The sequence below is a fragment of the Ylistrum balloti genome, unplaced genomic scaffold (assembly GCF_031769215.1).
Source record: "Ylistrum balloti isolate Yb309-2 unplaced genomic scaffold, AGI_CSIRO_Ybal_v1 Utg370828, whole genome shotgun sequence".
In the NCBI taxonomy this organism is placed as follows: Eukaryota; Metazoa; Mollusca; class Bivalvia; order Pectinida; family Pectinidae; genus Ylistrum; species Ylistrum balloti.
Genome location: NW_026782478.1, coordinates 783,620 through 803,362, shown reverse-complemented (window position 1 = coordinate 803,362; position 19,743 = coordinate 783,620). Strand labels below are relative to the sequence as shown.

At 35.1% G+C, this 19,743-nt stretch overlaps 2 protein-coding genes across 2 annotated transcripts; both read left to right on the top strand.

The window, feature by feature from the left end:
• Nucleotides 1–426: 426 nt before the first annotated feature.
• LOC132558805 (orexin receptor type 2-like) lies at nt 427–5,000 on the top strand. The gene is made up of 3 exons (XM_060223414.1): nt 427–478; nt 1,367–1,460; nt 3,319–5,000. Exons 2-3 carry the CDS (start codon nt 1,409–1,411, stop codon nt 4,698–4,700), a joined length of 1,434 nt encoding a protein of 477 aa, XP_060079397.1. The 5' UTR covers nt 427–478; nt 1,367–1,408; the 3' UTR covers nt 4,701–5,000.
• A 9,630-nt stretch (nt 5,001–14,630) lies between these two features.
• Nucleotides 14,631–16,955, top strand: LOC132558811 (prolactin-releasing peptide receptor-like). Its single transcript, XM_060223420.1, has 2 exons — nt 14,631–14,743; nt 15,737–16,955. Exons 1-2 carry the CDS (start codon nt 14,736–14,738, stop codon nt 16,953–16,955), a joined length of 1,227 nt encoding a protein of 408 aa, XP_060079403.1. The 5' UTR covers nt 14,631–14,735.
• The last annotated feature ends 2,788 nt before the right edge of the window (nt 16,956–19,743 follow it).

Genomic DNA, 19,743 nt, shown 5'->3' with positions numbered 1-19,743 from the left:
TCATTAATCACCTGTTTCTATAGTATCTAATTTGGAAGTTGAATTGAAAAGTGCTATTCACTTTTGTTGAATTTCTTGTATAGTTTTTAAAATAACACAAAGTCATTTTTATCGAGAGAATGTAAGGTCATTATTCAGCCTCTATTGTGTTGGTTAAGGGTAGGACATATGCAGGACTACAAATATGGGGTTATTTTATAAAGAGGTCTGGTAACATGTACAAGTACAAAGATAAATCTTACTGTATAATTTTGAGAAATTTGTTGTGAATTGTTAGTAATTGCAATAATGTAGTATATACACAATTTTGTATGGCGGAAGTCACTCGTGCTTTCTCACCAATAGTCTCGCTAACATAGGTACTCATACAGACGGTACATTCGTAAGTTTATTAATTCGAGGAAGTGTATCAGACATCTCTCACTGAATTACAGACACGCTCCATCTGTCTTTCTACACCACTGGAAATGTTCTACAGGTACGTTCATACCTATTGCATACCATTAGTCTTTGTATTGTATCTTGAAATTGTTTTTAAATAATATATTTTGTTTATCATCCTATTGTTCAGCGTTCAATTTCTAATTTATGGGACATATATTTTATCTATCTATTGTTTATTTTAAGAAAAGCTTCAGCGAAGACATTGCTAACCTACATCAAACTTTATGTACCACCCTATAATATATTATCTCGTATCAATCATAAAGAACTAGAATGTGAGAACAGTATCCGGTGCACTATGTAGATTTTTTTTTGTCAATCATGTCAATTTTAATCTTACATGTATAAGTTTTAATACAAACATAATATATTTGAATATCTCTTTTGTACCGGGAGGAAACAAAGTAATTGCTATTTTTTAATCTTAATTAATTTTAAATTAATAGTTAAAGTATTTGAAATATATATCAAATCTGAAAAATGTTTATCTGGTATAATCTCACAAAGTACAAAACCGGCATTTTTGTTTTAAAGAATTTCGGAAATTTGCAATTGATTTCTGATGTTAGAAAAACTGTTACTAAATTACAGTACATCTGCAACAGCCGTTATTTTTATGATCACCTTGCAATATGAAACGATATATAGATACCAGGAAACACAGATTGGTTAATAAAGCTCACTGATTTATTGTATTGATTAAGTGAAATATTCGATGTGCCAACAGATGTTATCTGTATACATGTATGGAAATGGCTAATTGTTTACGGGAGTAATCTATGTTGGGTTTAATGAACTGGAAAACTGGAAATGACAATCCGTGTAATCAGTGAACTTATTTTTTTTAATTGTTTAACCAAATACATTGTTGTGTTGTGTACAGCTGTATACTTATCATACATACACGTACTTTTTATTATAGTGATCGGTGATAAAAAAGGCAATACGTTATCGTCAAAACAGAATGGCCATAACCTCCGTAGCTACTTCCTTCTACACTACTTCAGCCTGGATGGGTATGTATATATACTGAATAATGTAAGTAATAAGTATAAGTATTTAAGCAATTGTTAATCACGTAGTCCGCTTGTCTCTCAGTGAATTTGCCTATGTGTGTGTTTAGTCCGCTTGTTTCCCAGTGAATTTGCCCATGTATGTGTAGTCCGCTTGTTTCCCAGTGAATTTGCCCATGTGTGTTTAGTCCGCTTGTTTCCCAGTGAATTTGTCCATGTGTGTTTAGTCCGCTTGTTTCCCAGTAAATTTGCCCATGTGTGTTTAGTCCGCTTGTTTCCCAGTGAATTTGTCCATGTGTGTTTAGTCCGCTTGTTTCCCAGTGAATTTGTCCATGTGTGTTTAGTCCGCTTGTTTCCCAGTGAATTTGCCCATGTGTGTTTAGTCCGCTTGTTTCTCAGTGAATTTGTCCATGTGTGTGTAGTCCGCTTGTTTCCCAGTGAATTTGTCCATGTGTGTTTAGTCCGCTTGTTTCCCAGTGAATTTGTCCATGTGTGTTTAGTCCGCTTGTTTCCGCTTGTTTCCCAGTGAATTTGTCCATGTGTGTTTAGTCCGCTTGTTTCCCAGTGAATTTGCCCATGTGGGTCACTAGTGTTATATACACTGGAACGTTTTTCATTGAGTGCGCTACTCAGAAATCAGTCGTGATGTTCAAAAATGGACAATAACGTAACGTCATGAATTGATGAAGACGAAACATAATGGCTGCCTCTGTTTCAATTTGTTCTCCAAATTTTTATTTTAAAACTTGTCAAAATGTATCTTTGCTGGGTTATGTGATAAAAAAGAAACAAGTTAAAGGAGAAGAAGGCTTCAGTCTTCTGTTCCATCGGCGACACCCGCCTTGTACATCTTGATCAGTCAACAATGTCACGTTCCCAAATGAGAACAAGGTATAGAACAACGGAACCAACAAGCAAAACCACTTACATCTGCAAGTCAAGCTTCATATCGCACGAAGAAATAGCATATTTCTCAATGAGATCACCTTCCCCATTCTTTTCATCCACTTGCATTTTTCGAGACCCTGTGTCTATATTTATCAATTATTGATATCTTGTGCGACCAGACCCTTAGGTTAGGGATGCAGGGTTATGCTTTGAAGAAATCGGAAATTCACAATAGGAAAATAGAAATCATGCTTATTGGAAAGCTGTCCATGTTGCTTTCGTTATAGAAAAAGGTCGAGGTAAGCGGCTGGTGTAGAAGAGTCTGTCTTGTCCTTGATTTTCACTTCTGTTAGGTATATACGATGGACATAATGAAGAAATCTCTTGCTATTTAAAGACAAGACGTCATCAACATATCTTAAGAGAAATTTGAGGAATTTGCAAGATGTTTGTGACATGTTATGATAAACTCTTCTGTAAAGTTAGCATGGTATGAAAACAAAATGCCTGCCATAGAAGGACACTTTTTTCCATAGGTGTGTCAAAATCTGTTGGAAAATCGACAAAGATATTAACAATCAGAATCTCACTCATTTTTATTATTTCTTCCTCCGTATTTTTCTTCTTTGAGTATCTCAAAAAAGAATCTCCAGTTTGAGAAATGTTTCATTTGAGAATTTATAAAAAAAAAAATCGTTTCGAGGATTGTTTTTTTTCTTGCCAAAGGCCGCCAAAATAAAAAAAATCTAGAATTGTTTCATAAAACCCTTTCAGATCCTAAATTGTCTGTAAAAATCTCTTTTCTCAGTAGAGATGAAATGCCTTAAGATACTATTGCCTGATGATGAAGATCACTAAAATGATATTGTTTGATTGTTAATACACATACAATTTATCAATTTTCACTCATTTTCATAATATAAACTGATTGTCACAAACTATACATCACAATTCATACTTATTTTGTTCACAGATATGCACTCGGTGACAACATCGGACACGAACGTTGGAGATACCAAAACAAATGAGTATTCATTTACAGAAAACAGTGTGTGGATATCTGGACCAGGAAGTCGGGATCCGATCGGAAACATGTCCACTACTACAACATTCCTACCCGGACTTCTGGATACACTGAACGACGAAAAAGCTCTATTGTACCTTCCCGTTATAATCTTCGTTGCGTTTTTAATGGTGACAGGTGTGATTGGAAATATTCTTGTTATTTATGTTTACTGCTGCAAATACCAAAGTCGATCATCTAACCATTTCATCGTTTCCATGGCAGCGTTTGACCTTTTGTCCAGTCTGATCTGCATGCCCATTGACATCTATGACGTCAGATTTCACTACACATTCTACAGCGTTTGGGCTTGTAAGCTCTTCCGCTACTCACAGAACGTAACAACGTTCGGATCGGTCATCATCTTGATCGAAATTGCGTTTGATCGCTACGTCAAAATCTGTAGACCCCTAAGGATTGTAACGGCGTTGAAGATCAAGATCATGTGCGCAGTTGCAGGAATCTTGGCTATAATTTTGTCTGTTCCGGCACTTATCTTGTTCGGCATCACAAGGGCTCCAACGCACGTGACTGGACTGTTCGGACACGATTGTTCAGTATCAGAAGACTACAAGGAAAGTCTTTTTCGTGACATCTTCTACAAATACTTCATACCTCTAACGTTTGGCGTGTCGTTCCTACTGTTAGCCGGTCTGTATATCCGCATTTGGTATGAAATCAGACGCAGGAAAGATATAGTAATAGGCGATAAACCGACTAACCGACCAGGCGACGATCAAATGGGGGGTGGACGTTACATTGTAAAAAGGACCCGCTTTATCTCAAGTACCAGTGACGACGAATCAAGCGTATTTACTAATAACAAACGGTCATTCAAACGGTCTCTGTCTAATTCATCTCGAAAATCAAGGTTAGGTAGCATTACGGAAGCTCTAACGCAAATCAAAGTCTCTAGAACAACAAAGATATTTATTGCTGTCACCGTGGCGTTCGTGCTGAGTTATCTGCCCACCATTGTGGTTCAGGTATTTGTATCTCGACAAAAAGGTTCGGCAGTAAAACTCTCTGAGGAGAAACAGCTTATTCTGAAACTGTTTGCCCGTTCTTACTACATCAACAATGTTATAAATCCTGTTATATATAGTTTTCTGAACGTAAATTTCCGCACGCATTGCTCCAAGCTGTTTACAGCTGCTATCGGTAGTTGTAAGGGATCTTTCCGTCGTCGCACTAGTTCGTTCAGAGGATCTTTCCGTAAGGTGAATGGGACAAGGTCGGATTCCAATAAATCCAATCCGACCCATGATTTAGAAATGGAACAACTGAAATGATGCGAAATGGCAACAATGATATATATATATTATTTTGGAAACATGAAACACTTAGAAATTGAAGTGTAGCGAACAATTCATCTGTTAAAAACCAAAGTGGTGAATGCATTTGATACTATGGTGTCTTTCGTGCCGGACATCAGCATGCCAGCTTATTATAGCTCAAATAAGTGAAAAAAGGCATTCGATACAAGTTACCGATTGTACGCGGAGATCGACCATTATATTGAACCACATACTCATTGATCAAGAAGGGACATATTTTGAAATTGTTTATAAAATATAGATTTAAACATATAATTGATACAAATAAAGATATACTTAAAATAAAAAAATGAATTTGTAAGTTGTTTGTTTAAGGATAAATTGATTCAAACTAATGTTATTGACAATTCATTGAAGAGGGTTGTGTGTTCTTACAACTTTCCAGGCCCTCTCCCAACATCACAATGCACTAACTACAGTTAACACGTGGTGACACAATTCTAGATATAAACTAGGACTCAATATTGATTATTTATATTCTAATTACCATAGAGAATGACTTAAGGCGAGTGAAGAGGGGGAAACAAGATGAGAAATTCTGATTGTCTAGTAGTAACGATACGAGACAATATACTGAATGGTTAACCTGTGCTCATTCTATCAACTTAATAACTTACGATTCAACAATCAGAGTATTCCGGAATGACAAAATGCTCGAAGAAAGTCAGCGACGTAACAATAATAACATGTTGTTGTTTTTATATAATGATGGTGGTGATGTACTCATTGAAACGTCACGCTTAAATCTTCTACTGGTTGTATATAAAAATTTCTATGGTATAGAACACTGAATTAATTGTCATACATAGAATCGTATTTTGATAATAATTTTGATAATATTTATCATAAATATCACACAGTATAACCACATTTTTTATCTGTCATTTTTAAGCTCACCTGTTGGACTTAATTTCTGGGTCATATTTTGAAACAGTTGAGATCCCAGCCCGATAGCCATATAAACTCTTACTAGGCGTCAAAAGAAAAAGACAGTCATGATATGAAAATTATCCATTGGTCTAGTCCTACCAAAAAGGTTAAGATAGTGAACCGCAATTTGGAAATATTTGAAATACCCAACTTATAATCATGCATACCATATCTTGACTTTAAAATCAAAGTGAGCAATACATACCCTATGGGCCTCTTGTATCATTATACACATACGGCACATTGAATTACATCAATTCTTATTACGGTTTGTTATACAGTGACAAAAATATGTTGGTTGTTAAATCAGAAAAAATGTCCAATTCTAAAGTGTACAAACCCCCTAATTCAATACCTTTCATAAGTTTCATATATCTGATAATTACATTTTTATATTTTTTATTCAAGAATCTAAAAAACTACAGTCGAACCTCGTTATCTCGAACTCGAATGCTCAAAATTCAGTTTAATTCGAGGTATTTCGACTGTCCCAGCATTTTTTTCACCAAACATTCGATCTCACTTATATCGAATACTCGAATAACGCGCAGTTTTCCAGCGGTCCCGGTGACCTCGAAATAACGAAGTTCGACTCTGTGTAAAGCTTCAGTCAGAATAACATACAATCGAGATATAAACGTCATTATTTGGAATGATTCATGGTGACGTGACCAAAAAGATCCTTTTATATACTTTTATAACGTCAAATATTGACAAAACGGGCACTGTGTTTTTATAATGCTGAAGCTTTACATTGTAACAGATATATCTTGATGAAGTGCGGGTACAAAGCAGATTTTAAGGAAAAAGGGACTCAATAGAAAATTTATCATTACTGTAAACATTCTGAATTTGGCGCAACATTATTTTACCGTATCAAAACAAAATTTGGAAATGATGAATTTAATTCGACGCATCCTCAATAATTGCTGTAAAATCCACATACAGAAAATGAAATTCGCATATTCATATTTTAAGTGCAATACTTTTATACCGAAAATAATATTACCACAAAGATTTGGGCGTTTACAGTATCTATACTTAAATGAAAGCTATGTATATTTATTGATACGGAAAATACAACATCAAATTACTTAACAGCTGTGCAGTGGTTGAACCCTGGTCGCGTTGTTTACCTAACATATGGAGCTCTGGTGTCTCATGTAACTCAATAACCTTTTCTCCGTGTCTCATAGAAATATATCGAAAACGAAGAATTAAACGTATGATCTCAAATTAATGGTAGAGCATCTTAATCATGACTATGAAAAACATATCGAAGATATGTAAATTAACACACAGCTACATATGTAATGATGTCCATTCTTAGTCGACCGTGACGAGTTATTGGACGAAAGAGGCCACGGTCTTACCACCTTGTTTATAAAGACATGTCGGTCAAGTGGAGTCTAGTTGTTGACCAGGAGTGACCGGAAATAAGGGACACGTAAAGATAGTTGATATTCAATCTGTTAAATGTACAGTGTGTTGCGATTGGATTACAGGCTTGTATCATACATGTATTAAACATATAATGTGTCCTTAATCGGGAAATGAATTCCAGCTAAAGAGAATGAACAGTGAGACATTGGGTTGTAAAGTCGCTGGTTGTTTACTCGTCGGGTTACAAGCGATAATTTTTATTAAGTAGTTGACCGTGCGGATCAATAATCGCGTGTGTTATTACTGCAAATCAATATAACTTTAAATAACATTAAGTATTCATTACATGTTACTATATTTCAAACATTCAAACTATGATATGTTGTATACTTCCAATTTAATTTCCAGATCTTCATGTTTTTTTCAGGTGTGCTTATAAACAATGATGTGTTTAATGAGCGCATTTTCAAAATGAATTTTGGAAGAAATAATAAATTTTGAAAATTGACTTCTGTATTCTGATTATGATCTTTAAACACATGACAATATCAATGACAACCACGGCACGTTTCCTATCACCGAACACTATCTGAAACATTGAGGTGATAAGCGGGACGATTCGCTTGTATTAACCGTAAACCTAGACCCTGACCTTGAACCAACAATGGTTTTTCTCAGAACTCGTTTCTCCAGTTACATTGAAAACCACTTTATAAAATGTAGGATTGGCGAGGGGACGCGTTTGACCGTTAGATAAACAAAAAATTGTCACGATCTATGATAGCAGCATGCGTGTTTCCTATAACATAATGTATTTTCTTTAAGTTTAAACAGGAGTAATCGGCTCTTACTTAAAAAGGGACCGATTCGCAGGTTTAGTTTACCCTAGCATTCATACTGTGATTTAAATGCCAACTTATCATGAATTATATTTAGAAAGAGACACAGTAAGTACTAGATAATAAATAAAATGATATCACCTGCTTTATTTCCTTCTTCCAGTTCTCAGTAGTGATGAATCAAAGGAGAAATTCAGAAACTATTACTGGGTTTAAGAAATGTTGAAATGTAAATAGTGACTGAGTTAATTGGACCATTGTTATTGTTCCTATAAATAACGCACAAGATTTGTTGTCTTCTCTATCGACCTCATTTTGTTTATCTTATTATTGACCTTGACCATGATTGGAATGTTAATATTTTGAGTTGGTGTAAGAATGAAATATTTCTACAATTTGGGAAAACCTTTGTGATGAAAAGATGTGTATATGATAATAATAATAATAATAATAATATTGTTATTATTATCAATGTTGTTATTATCATTTTTATTATTATCAGTACTGATTGTCATCAATAAATCTCTCTTAGATTCACATATACAGTATCAGCTATAAGGCTTCAGCACGTAAAACACACACGTGCAATATACTGAGTTATACAATATAACACAATATACTACACAGTGTGACGTTTTACAATAGTTAGCCTCGCCACAACTGAAATACACGAATGACCATAAAAATACACACTTAAATAACAAACCACACATGATATACATAAATAACCTTATACAACCACACACGTACTAACCCCGTAACCTAACCGTATAACCATAACAATGACAGGTTTAATTAAGTTGTCACGTCTACAATAAACCACAAACAATGTGTGTTGTGTACGTATTATAACGTACATGTTGTGAACATACACCCAGATTTCTCACGCTGTGTGATCTACCACATGTGATGTATTATACCTACATTTAATGTATATATCTAAGAGTATTTTTATGCAGCTTCATCATGCAATTTTTTATATTTACACTCGAACACAGTTGGAACACGAGTATTCGATTAAGCGAAATCGAATATTTTGTGAACAGTTTGTCGGAACAGACGAAATACTTCGAATAAAACGGAGTCTTCGAGTTATACTAGTTTGAAATAACGAGGTTCGACTGTATATCTTGAATTTAAGCAACTTCTTCATCATTCATCATTATTCGTATGCTGTTTTTACTATCATTAGATAAAAAGAACGAAATTGGATTTATGTTCTCGAGGAAATATCCATTATGGTTCATTTTATCAATATTTTCATCACCAAATACTGTCAATCAATTTTGCGTGTTCATGATGATGTTAACTTTCATAGAAAATTAGAATTAGATACAATAGAGTTGTGAATGCATCACACGGCTGTTATCTCCTTCTAATAGTCGACAGTCTACGAGACGACAGAGAATAAAAAAAAGAGACCGGTAATGTCAAAATCTAGATGTGGAGATACATTAGCCTGTTCATTAGATTTAAATTCATATATCTGATAGTTTTGTTAGAATCTCAGGTATATGGGTGTATTGTTGACTGTGTCATGCTTCAAATGATTTAAAGCACTTCCACTTCCTCAATAAAATGTTTAACAATTGGAACACAACTCTTCTTCATGATAATGAACGCAAAAATGTTCTGTGATAGGTTAATTATCTGTCACGTGATCATGACTGGACAATGCAATATATCTATGTTTGATGTTATGGCTTTGCCGTTTGAATATGATACAATGTCGTATCCAGGTGATGGAAGATTAATAATTTCAAGTATCAAATGTACTTTTATAATCTCTCAATCAAACATTTTGCCATAGCAACAGTGCTGACGCCGGTCATCATCACATACTACTAACATACGTCATCTATCCTGTTACTGTTGCCACGTTTTTTCTAGTCCAAATTCAAAGATTTTGAAATGTGTTGTGTTGAGTGTATCTCAAATATAGAGCAATTCGATAACAAATAAATCAGAAATGGTGTATTGGCGTATTACAACAATACAAAAGTGCCATTCTCACACTCTATTAGTTATAATATTGTTTAGGACGTTTTAACAAAGCACCATCGGCACCGAAATATCTTAGATAGGTTAACAATTGTCAGAAAATATATTGTGTGTGGAGGAATAATGGCGATGTAACTCTGTTCTGACCCAGACATACCGTTGTAACAAGGTTTGTTTTGTAACATATATGTATTACACGTAAGTCTGTTCTGACCCAGACATACCGTGGTAACTAGGTTTGTTCTGTAACATATATGTATTACACGTAAGTCTGTTCTGTCCCAGACATACTGTGGTAACATATGTATTACACGTAACTCTGTTCTGACCCAGACATACTGTAGTAACAAGGTTTGTTCTGTAACATATATGTACTACACGTAACTCTGTTCTGACCCAGACATACCGTGGTAACTAGGTTTGTTCTGTAACATATATGTATTACACGTAAGTCTGTTCTGACCCAGACATACTGTAGTAACAAGGTTTGTTCTGTAACATATATGTATTACACGTAAGTCTGTTCTGACCCAGACATACTGTAGTAACAAGGTTTGTTCTGTAACATATATGTATTACACGTAAGTCTGTTCTGACCCAGACATACCGTGGTAACTAGGTTTGTTCTGTAACATATATGTATTACACGTAAGTCTGTTCTGACCCACACATACAGTAACAAGGTTTGTTCTGTAACATATATATGTATTACACGTAAGTCTGTTCTGACCCAGACATACTGTAGTAACAAGGTTTGTTCTGTAACATATATTCATTACCTATAACTTTGTTCTGACCCACACATACCGTGGTAACTAGGTTTGTTCTGTAACATATATGTATTACACGTAAGTCTGTTCTGACCCACACATACCGTGGTAACAAGGTTTGTTCTGTAACATATATTCATTACCTATAACTTTGTTCTGACCCACACATACCGTGGTAACAAGGTTTGTTCTGTAACATATATGTATTACACGTAAGTCTGTTCTGACCCAGACATACCGTGGTAACAAGGTTTGTTCTGTAACATATATGTATTACACGTAAGTCTGTTCTGACCCAGACATACCGTGGTAACTAGGTTTGTTCTGTAACATATATGTATTACACGTAAGTCTGTTCTGTCCCAGACATACTGTGGTAACATATGTATTACACGTAACTCTGTTCTGACCCAGACATACTGTAGTAACAAGGTTTGTTCTGTAACATATATGTACTACACGTAACTCTGTTCTGACCCAGACATACCGTGGTAACTAGGTTTGTTCTGTAACATATATGTATTACACGTAAGTCTGTTCTGACCCAGACATACTGTAGTAACATATGTATTACACGTAACTCTGTTCTGACCCAGACATACCGTGGTAACTAGGTTTGTTCTGTAACATATATGTATTACACGTAAGTCTGTTCTGACCCAGACATACTGTAGTAACAAGGTTTGTTCTGTAACATATATGTATTACACGTAAGTCTGTTCTGACCCAGACATACTGTAGTAACAAGGTTTGTTCTGTAACATATATGTATTACACGTAAGTCTGTTCTGACCCAGACATACTGTAGTAACAAGGTTTGTTCTGTAACATATATATGTATTACACGTAAGTCTGTTCTGACCCAGACATACCGTGGTAACAAGGTTTGTTCTGTAACATATATGTATTACACGTAAGTCTGTTCTGACCCAGCCCTACCGTGGTAACAACTGCTATATTCATTTTTTAACAAAGGCGAGGACAATCACTACAAAACAAAGCTACACGTCCTTATAAGAAAATATTTACGTCAGTCGTGTTTAAAACTGTGTTACACATTTATATCTGCATTATAGATGTTGTTATATACATCCGATGACTTAGCACTTCAAGTCCCGTCGGAAAGACCTCGTGAAATTTGTTAGACAAACAAGGCATATTAAAATTCAGTGAGTTAATACTAATCTTTTCAACAAATAAACGTCTGAAAACGACAATGAGAAAATAACAACACGTGAACATAGCAATAATCAGATTCTGTAAAACTGGGGCAAAATATGAGCAAAAGAAAGATGTACATGGGGATTCATGTACAAAGAGAATTAACACAGAAAATTGAATATTTCTCAAAGAGAACATATTGGCAAACCGTAATTTTTTCCAAACTATTGTTCATCAGGTGGCATTCCCCAAATCTCTTCCTGCTACATCAGATTCATGAAACAACATAAAACTTAATCATTATATAAAATATTATCACCTTATACAGACAACCAACATTCATCTATACTTATACCCAGACAAAACAATATTATCACCTTATACAGACAACCACCATTCATCTATACTTATACCCAGACAAAACAATATTATCACCTCATACAGACAACCAACATTCATCTATACTTATACCCAAACAAAACAATATTATCACCTCATACAGACAACCAATTCATCTATACTTATACCCAGACAAAACAATATTATCACCTCATACAGACAACCAACATTCATCTATACTTATACCCAAACAAAACAATATTATCACCTCATACAGACAACCAACATTCATCTATACTTATACCCAGACAAAACAATATTATCACCTCATACAGACAACCAACATTCATCTATACTTATACCCAGACAAAACAATATTATCACCTTATACAGACAACCAACATTCATCTATACTTATACCCAGACAAAACAATATTATCACCTTATACAGACAACCAACATTCATCTATACTTATACCCAGACAAAACAATATTATCACCTTATACAGACAACCAACATTCATCTATACTTATACCCAGACAAAACAATATTATCACCTAATACAGACAACCACCATTCATCTATACTTATACCCAGACAAAACAATATTATCACCTCATACAGACAACCAACATTCATCTATACTTATACCCAAACAAAACAATATTATCACCTCATACAGACAACCAACATTCATCTATACTTATACCCAGACAAAACAATATTATCACCTCATACAGACAACCAACATTCATCTATACTTATACCCAAACAAAACAATATTATCACCTCATACAGACAACCAACATTCATCTATACTTATACCCAGACAAAACAATATTATCACCTTATACAGACAACCAACATTCATCTATACTTATACCCAGACAAAACAATATTATCACCTTATACAGACAACCAACATTCATCTATACTTATACCCAGACAAAACAATATTATCACCTTATACAGACAACCAACATTCATCTATACTTATACCCAGACAAAACAATATTATCACCTAATACAGACAACCAACATTCATCTATACTTATACCCAAACAAAACAATATTATCACCTTATACAGACAACCAACATTCATCTATACTTATACCCAGACAAAACAATATTATCACCTTATACAGACAACCAACATTCATCTATACTTATACCCAGACAAAACAATATTATCACCTCATACAGACAACCAACATTCATCTATACTTATACCCAGACAAAACAATATTATCACCTCATACAGACAACCAACATTCATCTATACTTATACCCAAACAAAACAATATTATCACCTTATACAGACAACCAACATTCATCTATACTTATACCCAGACAAAACAATATTATCACCTTATACAGACAACCAACATTCATCTATACTTATACCCAGACAAAACAATATTATCACCTCATACAGACAACCAACATTCATCTATACTTATACACAGACAAACAATACTATCACTTTACACAGATAAACAACTTTTTATGCACAAAATCATTTAGCATAAACAGAGACCACAGCCACTCCCAAACCACCAATCTCACAGATAAACCATTTTCAATTTTAATGTGCCCAAATTGCCACTTAGATCACAAATATATCGTCATTCTGTCTCGCTTAACCTCTTTTAATGCTTCAAATGACTTTAACATTATTGGCATTAGAGATATACCCAGGCTGGGTATCGGTTGACTTTCAATCAAAACGTCTTGATCTTTATTGATGACCTGGCCATTTACATATTGTAAAGGATAGCTAAATGATTAAAATGAGTAGATATTTTCAATGATATTAGTGAAAAATTATTTCAAATATCTTATTTCAATTTGTACGAAAGAGTCAACATTCTGGTGATATGCATTTAGGGAAAATGGGTGATGTACATTTGTATGAATAAAATATGATAAAAGATAGTGACGACTTATTTCTAATTTGTACATCGATTTCATTTCAGGAAGAAAAAAAAAGAATAATTCGACATTTAAAACAAAGTGTGTCTTTACAGTTAACAGGTTGTCCTGCGCCTACAATCTATGCAATAACAGCTTTAACCCACACGCGCTCCACCAATCAATTGCCGTAACTCGCTAATATGGTATCCATTACATGTTCACATCTGTCCATTACGTCTAAAGCAGCTGATCAATTCATCACTATCTACGGTTGCTGTAACAGTATCACGGCTTTCGTTCGTGGGAATGATATGCTTAGTCTAGGCACCATTTTTGTGATAGAGTGACAGTGTATTAAGGTTACAATATTGTTTGTGTTTTTGGAGCACTGCGCCGGAAGTGTTAGGCAGTACCTGCGGTCAGCAAGGCTGATGATATCGACATCGACCTGCAGTGTGGTCATGGCGTCCCACTTGCCACTAAGAACTGTGTTATAAAGGGGACATTGAACGTATGCAAACAGACTCCTGTCACCGGATATATTAGGACCTTTTTGTAAGCTGCTGTTTAAATCGGGAAATCTTCAGATAAGTTGACATTAAAGGAGATGATTCTACAGGGTTAGGACACGGCTTCAGTCAGTACGTCAATATGTTCAGGTAGGTGGCTACTTTGTTTAACAATGCTTATCGTCTACGATTAACAAACAAACAAACTCACAGAAACAAAAATCCTGGTTTTCTATTTTGTTAACATTGTTAGAGTAGCGTAAATGGAATGTAAGATTAAAATATAAAATTATTATCTTTGTCGCAACTTTATTACGCGATAAAAAAACATTTTCAAAATTCACTACTACCATCTTAAAGGCGTTAGTCGTGGGTACATGGATTGATGAATATTTTTTTCACAACTGTCCACCAGTCAGAGAAACTCTTACTACAGACGAATCTGCTTTTGACATTGCTGTCAAAATCCCACAAATCAGAGAAACTCTTACTACAGTTGAATCTGCTTTAGATATTGCTGTCAAAATGTCCACAAATCAGAGCAACTCTTACTACAGTTGAATCTGCTTTTGATATTGCTGTCAAAATGTCCATAAATCAGAGAAACTCTTACTACAGACGAATCTGCTTTAGATATTGCCAATTGAAATCACAGCTAACAAACATATCTAGTAAAACGTTAAACATTTTAGTTGATCTTGAAAGACATGTAACGAGCCTTCCGTATGTAATTCAGTAGGTTAGCCACCAACTGCCCATTAGGCAATAAACTCGGTAAACAAACAAACCATCAATTTGCCCATAAATAAGCACCATCAGTTAATGGCTTAATTACAGAAAAAACAAACCATACCACCTGTCGAAAATCTTGTCCTATACAAACAAGTCATACCATCAGTTTAAGATGTTCAAGACTACACCCAAACAAGAGGTAACATTGGTCTAAAGTCACATATATCAGTTCAAATAGGCTATGTAGAACAGCCAAAAATATTAAACGTCTATAACTGTGTTAAATACGATTGTTATATCAACGCAGGACTAAAAGTGCTGTATAATGGAACTAACCTGCTAACTTAATCGTCACTTTCCACGACATTTTGGTAATGCATTAACTGTTGTGATTAATCATTATTCTTTCAGCTCTGATCACCTGTGGTGTGGACCAACCAACCATACACTCATTACAAACGCGTCCTACGACTGGTCATTGCTCAGCAAACTCAACGAGGACAAAGCAACGCTGTATATGCCTGTCATCATTTCGGTGGCTGTGTTGATGGTGATTGGTACTATCGGCAACATTCTTGTCATTTACATTTACAATTGGCGTCTTAAACGTCGGTCGGCCAATTTGTTTATCGGCACCATGGCAATCTTTGATCTTCTGAGTTGTGTGATCGCCATGCCAGTGGAGATACTTGATCTCAGTAATCCCTACATGTTCTACAGTGGCGCCATTTGTAAACTGTTCAGGTTCGCGGAGTCAATCACAGTTTATGGATCAGCTATGATCCTAGTCCTTATAGCGTTTGATAGATATTTCAAGATATGCAAACCTTTGAGAATTCTACCTTTATCTAGAATCAAACTGATGTGTGGTTTGGCGGGATTTCTAGCAATCCTATTTTCTGTTCCGGCTTTTATCCTGTTTGGAATCACCTGCTCGGACACTTCCGTGATCGGTCTTCGCGGTTACGACTGTTCCATTAGTGAAGACTATAAGGGAGGCCCTTTTCAGCAGGTCTACTTTACCACTCTCATCATAATGTTCATAGCAGCATTTTCATGCATGATCGGGTTCTATATCAGACTTTGGATAGAAATCAAACATCGACGTGACACAGTTATATCTGATCACGTGACATCTCCAAAATCACCGGCAGTGGTCAGGAAGTTCAAGGTCAGTAGAAACAGCACCAGTGATGACGAGTCAGCGTCTAACAGTCAGGTAACGGCAGAAATGTCCAAAAAGTCCAAGAGGTTGGCAAGCATCGCAGAGACATCTCCACAGATCAAACTGAGCCGTACTACTCTGATATTTTTTTCTGTTAGCATTGTTTTTATTGTGAGTTATCTTCCTGGAATTGTGATCAACATATTCCGAGCAGTGAAGCCAGACTACCATTCGTCCATGACTCCAGGGGAGGAGGTCATGATGAAGTTTCTAACTCGGACTTATCTTATTTCTAACTCGGCCAATCCTTTTGTATATAGCTTCCTTAATACAAACTTCCGGTCGCAATGTAGAAAACTGTTCTCGTCAGTTGTGTATTGTTGTAAACAGACAATGGAGAGGGAAACATCGCCTGGGTTACGAAAAAAGAGTAAAGAGTCCCAACAAAGTGGAACAGAAAGGTGATACAAGATTTCTGAAGCATCTCATCAAATATTGTTTCGTTTTGAAAATAAATACTTTTAAAACTCGCATAGTTATTATACTTTAATTTATTATGATGTCCTATTGCCTGTGATAAATCTGATCGCCAACAGACAACTAGTCTCACAAGGAAAGCTGACGGAAAATGAAAATGCTCTAGTTCTATTTGTGGTGCCGTGAACAGGACCTCTAAAGCTTTGTAGGGTGTGCAATATACCAAGTATAAGTTATGATGATCTCATCACGGTAATCATTGTCAATGCATTTAAAAACAAGTCATTGATTTTTTTCGGTCTTTTTAGATATAAATATTACGTGATCGTGAACTCTTTTATCAGTTTTGTCATTTTGTTTCTTAACGTGATTCTTCTTATACATGAGACTTCAGTCAACAAAAAAATACACACAAAACACTTTTCAATGTTAAGTTTGTAAAACATTTTTAACAAAAATGCAATTTCATTTTACATTTCATCAATTTTACCCAAAATTTCTTTCTTATGTAAGTAAAATTCTTACTTCAACAACGCGTTCGCTGTTTCCATGGGCATTTAAACACTGAATGACACGGAAACCTGACCTACATTAACGTGTGGCATTTCCGTTATGGTTATTATATTAAACAATAGAATAAACATTACATATATGTTTATGATATAGACAAGGTCTGTCATGTAGGTGTTTATCATATAGACAACGTCTGTCATGTAGGTGTTTATCATATAGACAACGTCTGTAATGTAGGTGTTTATGATATAGACAAGGTCAGTCATGTAGGTGTTTATCATATAGACAAGGTCTGTCATGTAGGTGTTTATGATATAGACAAGGTGTAGTAGGTGTTTATGATATAGACAAGGTCTGTAATATAGGTGTTTATGATATAGACAAGGTTATTTAGGTGTTTATCATATAGACAACATCTTTCATGTTGGTGTTTATGATACAGACATGGTCTATCATGTAGGTGTTTATCATATAGACAAGGTCTGTCATGTAGGTGTTTATGATATAGACAAGGTCATGTAGGTGTTTATCATATAGACAAGGTCATGTAGGTGTTGATCATATAGACAAGGTCTGTAATATAGGTGTTTATGATATAGACAAGGTTATTTAGGTGTTTATCATATAGACAAGGTCTGACATGTAGGTGTTTATCATATAGACAAGGTCATGTAGGTGTTTATGATATAGCATCATGTAGGTGTTTATCATATAGACAAGGTATGTCATGTAGGTGTTTATGATGTAGACCAGTCATGTTGGTGTTTATCATATAGACCAGTCATGTAGGTGTTTATCATATAGACAAGGTCTGACATGTAGGTGTTTATCATATAGACAATGACATGTAGGTGTTTATGATATAGACAAGGTCTGTCATGTAGGTGTTTATGATATAGACAAGGTCTGTCCTGTAGGTGTTTATGATATAGACAAGGTATGTCATGTAGGTGTTTATGATATAGACAAGGTATGTCATGTAGGTGTTTATGATATAGACAAGGTCATGTAGGTGTTTATTATATAGACAACATCTTTCATGTTGGTGTTTATGATACAGACATGGTCTATCATGTAGGTGTTTATCATATAGACAAGTTCTGTCATGTAGGTGTTTATCACATAGACAACGTCATGTAGGTGTTTATAATATAGACAAGGTCTGTCCTGTAGGTGTTTATGATATAGACAAGGTCTGTCATGTAGGTGTTTATGATATAGACAAAGTCTGTCATGTAGGTGTTTATGATGTAGACAAGGTCTGTCATGTAGGTGTTTATCATATAGACAAGGTATGTCATGTAGGTTTTTATGATATAGACAACGTCTGTAATGTAGGTGTTTATGATATAGACAAGGTCTGTCCTGTAGGTGTTTATCATATAGACAAGGTCTGTCATGTAGGTGTTTATGATATAGACAAGGTCTCTCATGTAGGTGTTTATCATATAGACAAGGTCTGTCATGAAGGTGTTTATCAAAACAAGGTCAGTCATGTAGGTGTTTATCATATAGACAAGGTCAGTCATGTAGGTGTTTATGATATAGACAAGGTCAGTCATGTAGGTGTTTATGATATAGACAAGGTCTGTCATGTAGGTGTTTATAATATAGACAAGGTCTGTCCTGTAGGTGTTTATCATATAGACAAGGTATGTCATGTTGGTTTTTATGATATAGACAACGTCTGTAATGTAGGTGTTTATGATATAGAGAAGGTCTGTCCTGTAGGTGTTTATCATATAGACAAGGTCTGTCATGTAGGTGTTTATGATATAGACAACGTCATGTAGGTGTTTATCATGTAGGTGTTTATCATATAGACAAGGTCTGTCATGTAGGTGTTTGATATAGACATGGTCTGTCATGTAGGTGTTTATGATATAGACAAGGTATGTCATGTTGGTGTTTATGATATAGACCAGTCATGTAGGTGTTTATCATATAGACCAGTCATGAAGGTGTTTATGATATAGACAAGGTCAGTCAAGGTCTGTCATGTAGTGTTTATCAAATAGACAACGTCTGTCATGTAGGTGTTTATGATATGGACAAGGTCTGTCATGTAGGTGTTTATCATATAGACAAGGTGTTTATGATATAGACAAGTCTGTCATGTAGGTGTTTATCATATAGACAAGGTCATGTAGGTAGGTGTTTATGATATAGACAAGGTCTGTCATGTAGGTGTTTATGATATAGACAAGGTCTGTCATGTAGGTTTTTATGATATAGACAAGGTCTGTCATGTAGGTGTTTATCA

Excerpts from the sequence above, each read along its gene's own strand:
- LOC132558805 (XM_060223414.1), top strand. The coding sequence starts at position 1,409 with ATGGCCATAACCTCCGTAGCTACTTCCTTCTACACTACTTCAGCCTGG. Across the intron at positions 1,461-3,318 it reads CACTACTTCAGCCTGGATGG|ATATGCACTCGGTGACAACA; the intron begins GTATGTATATAT and ends TTTTGTTCACAG.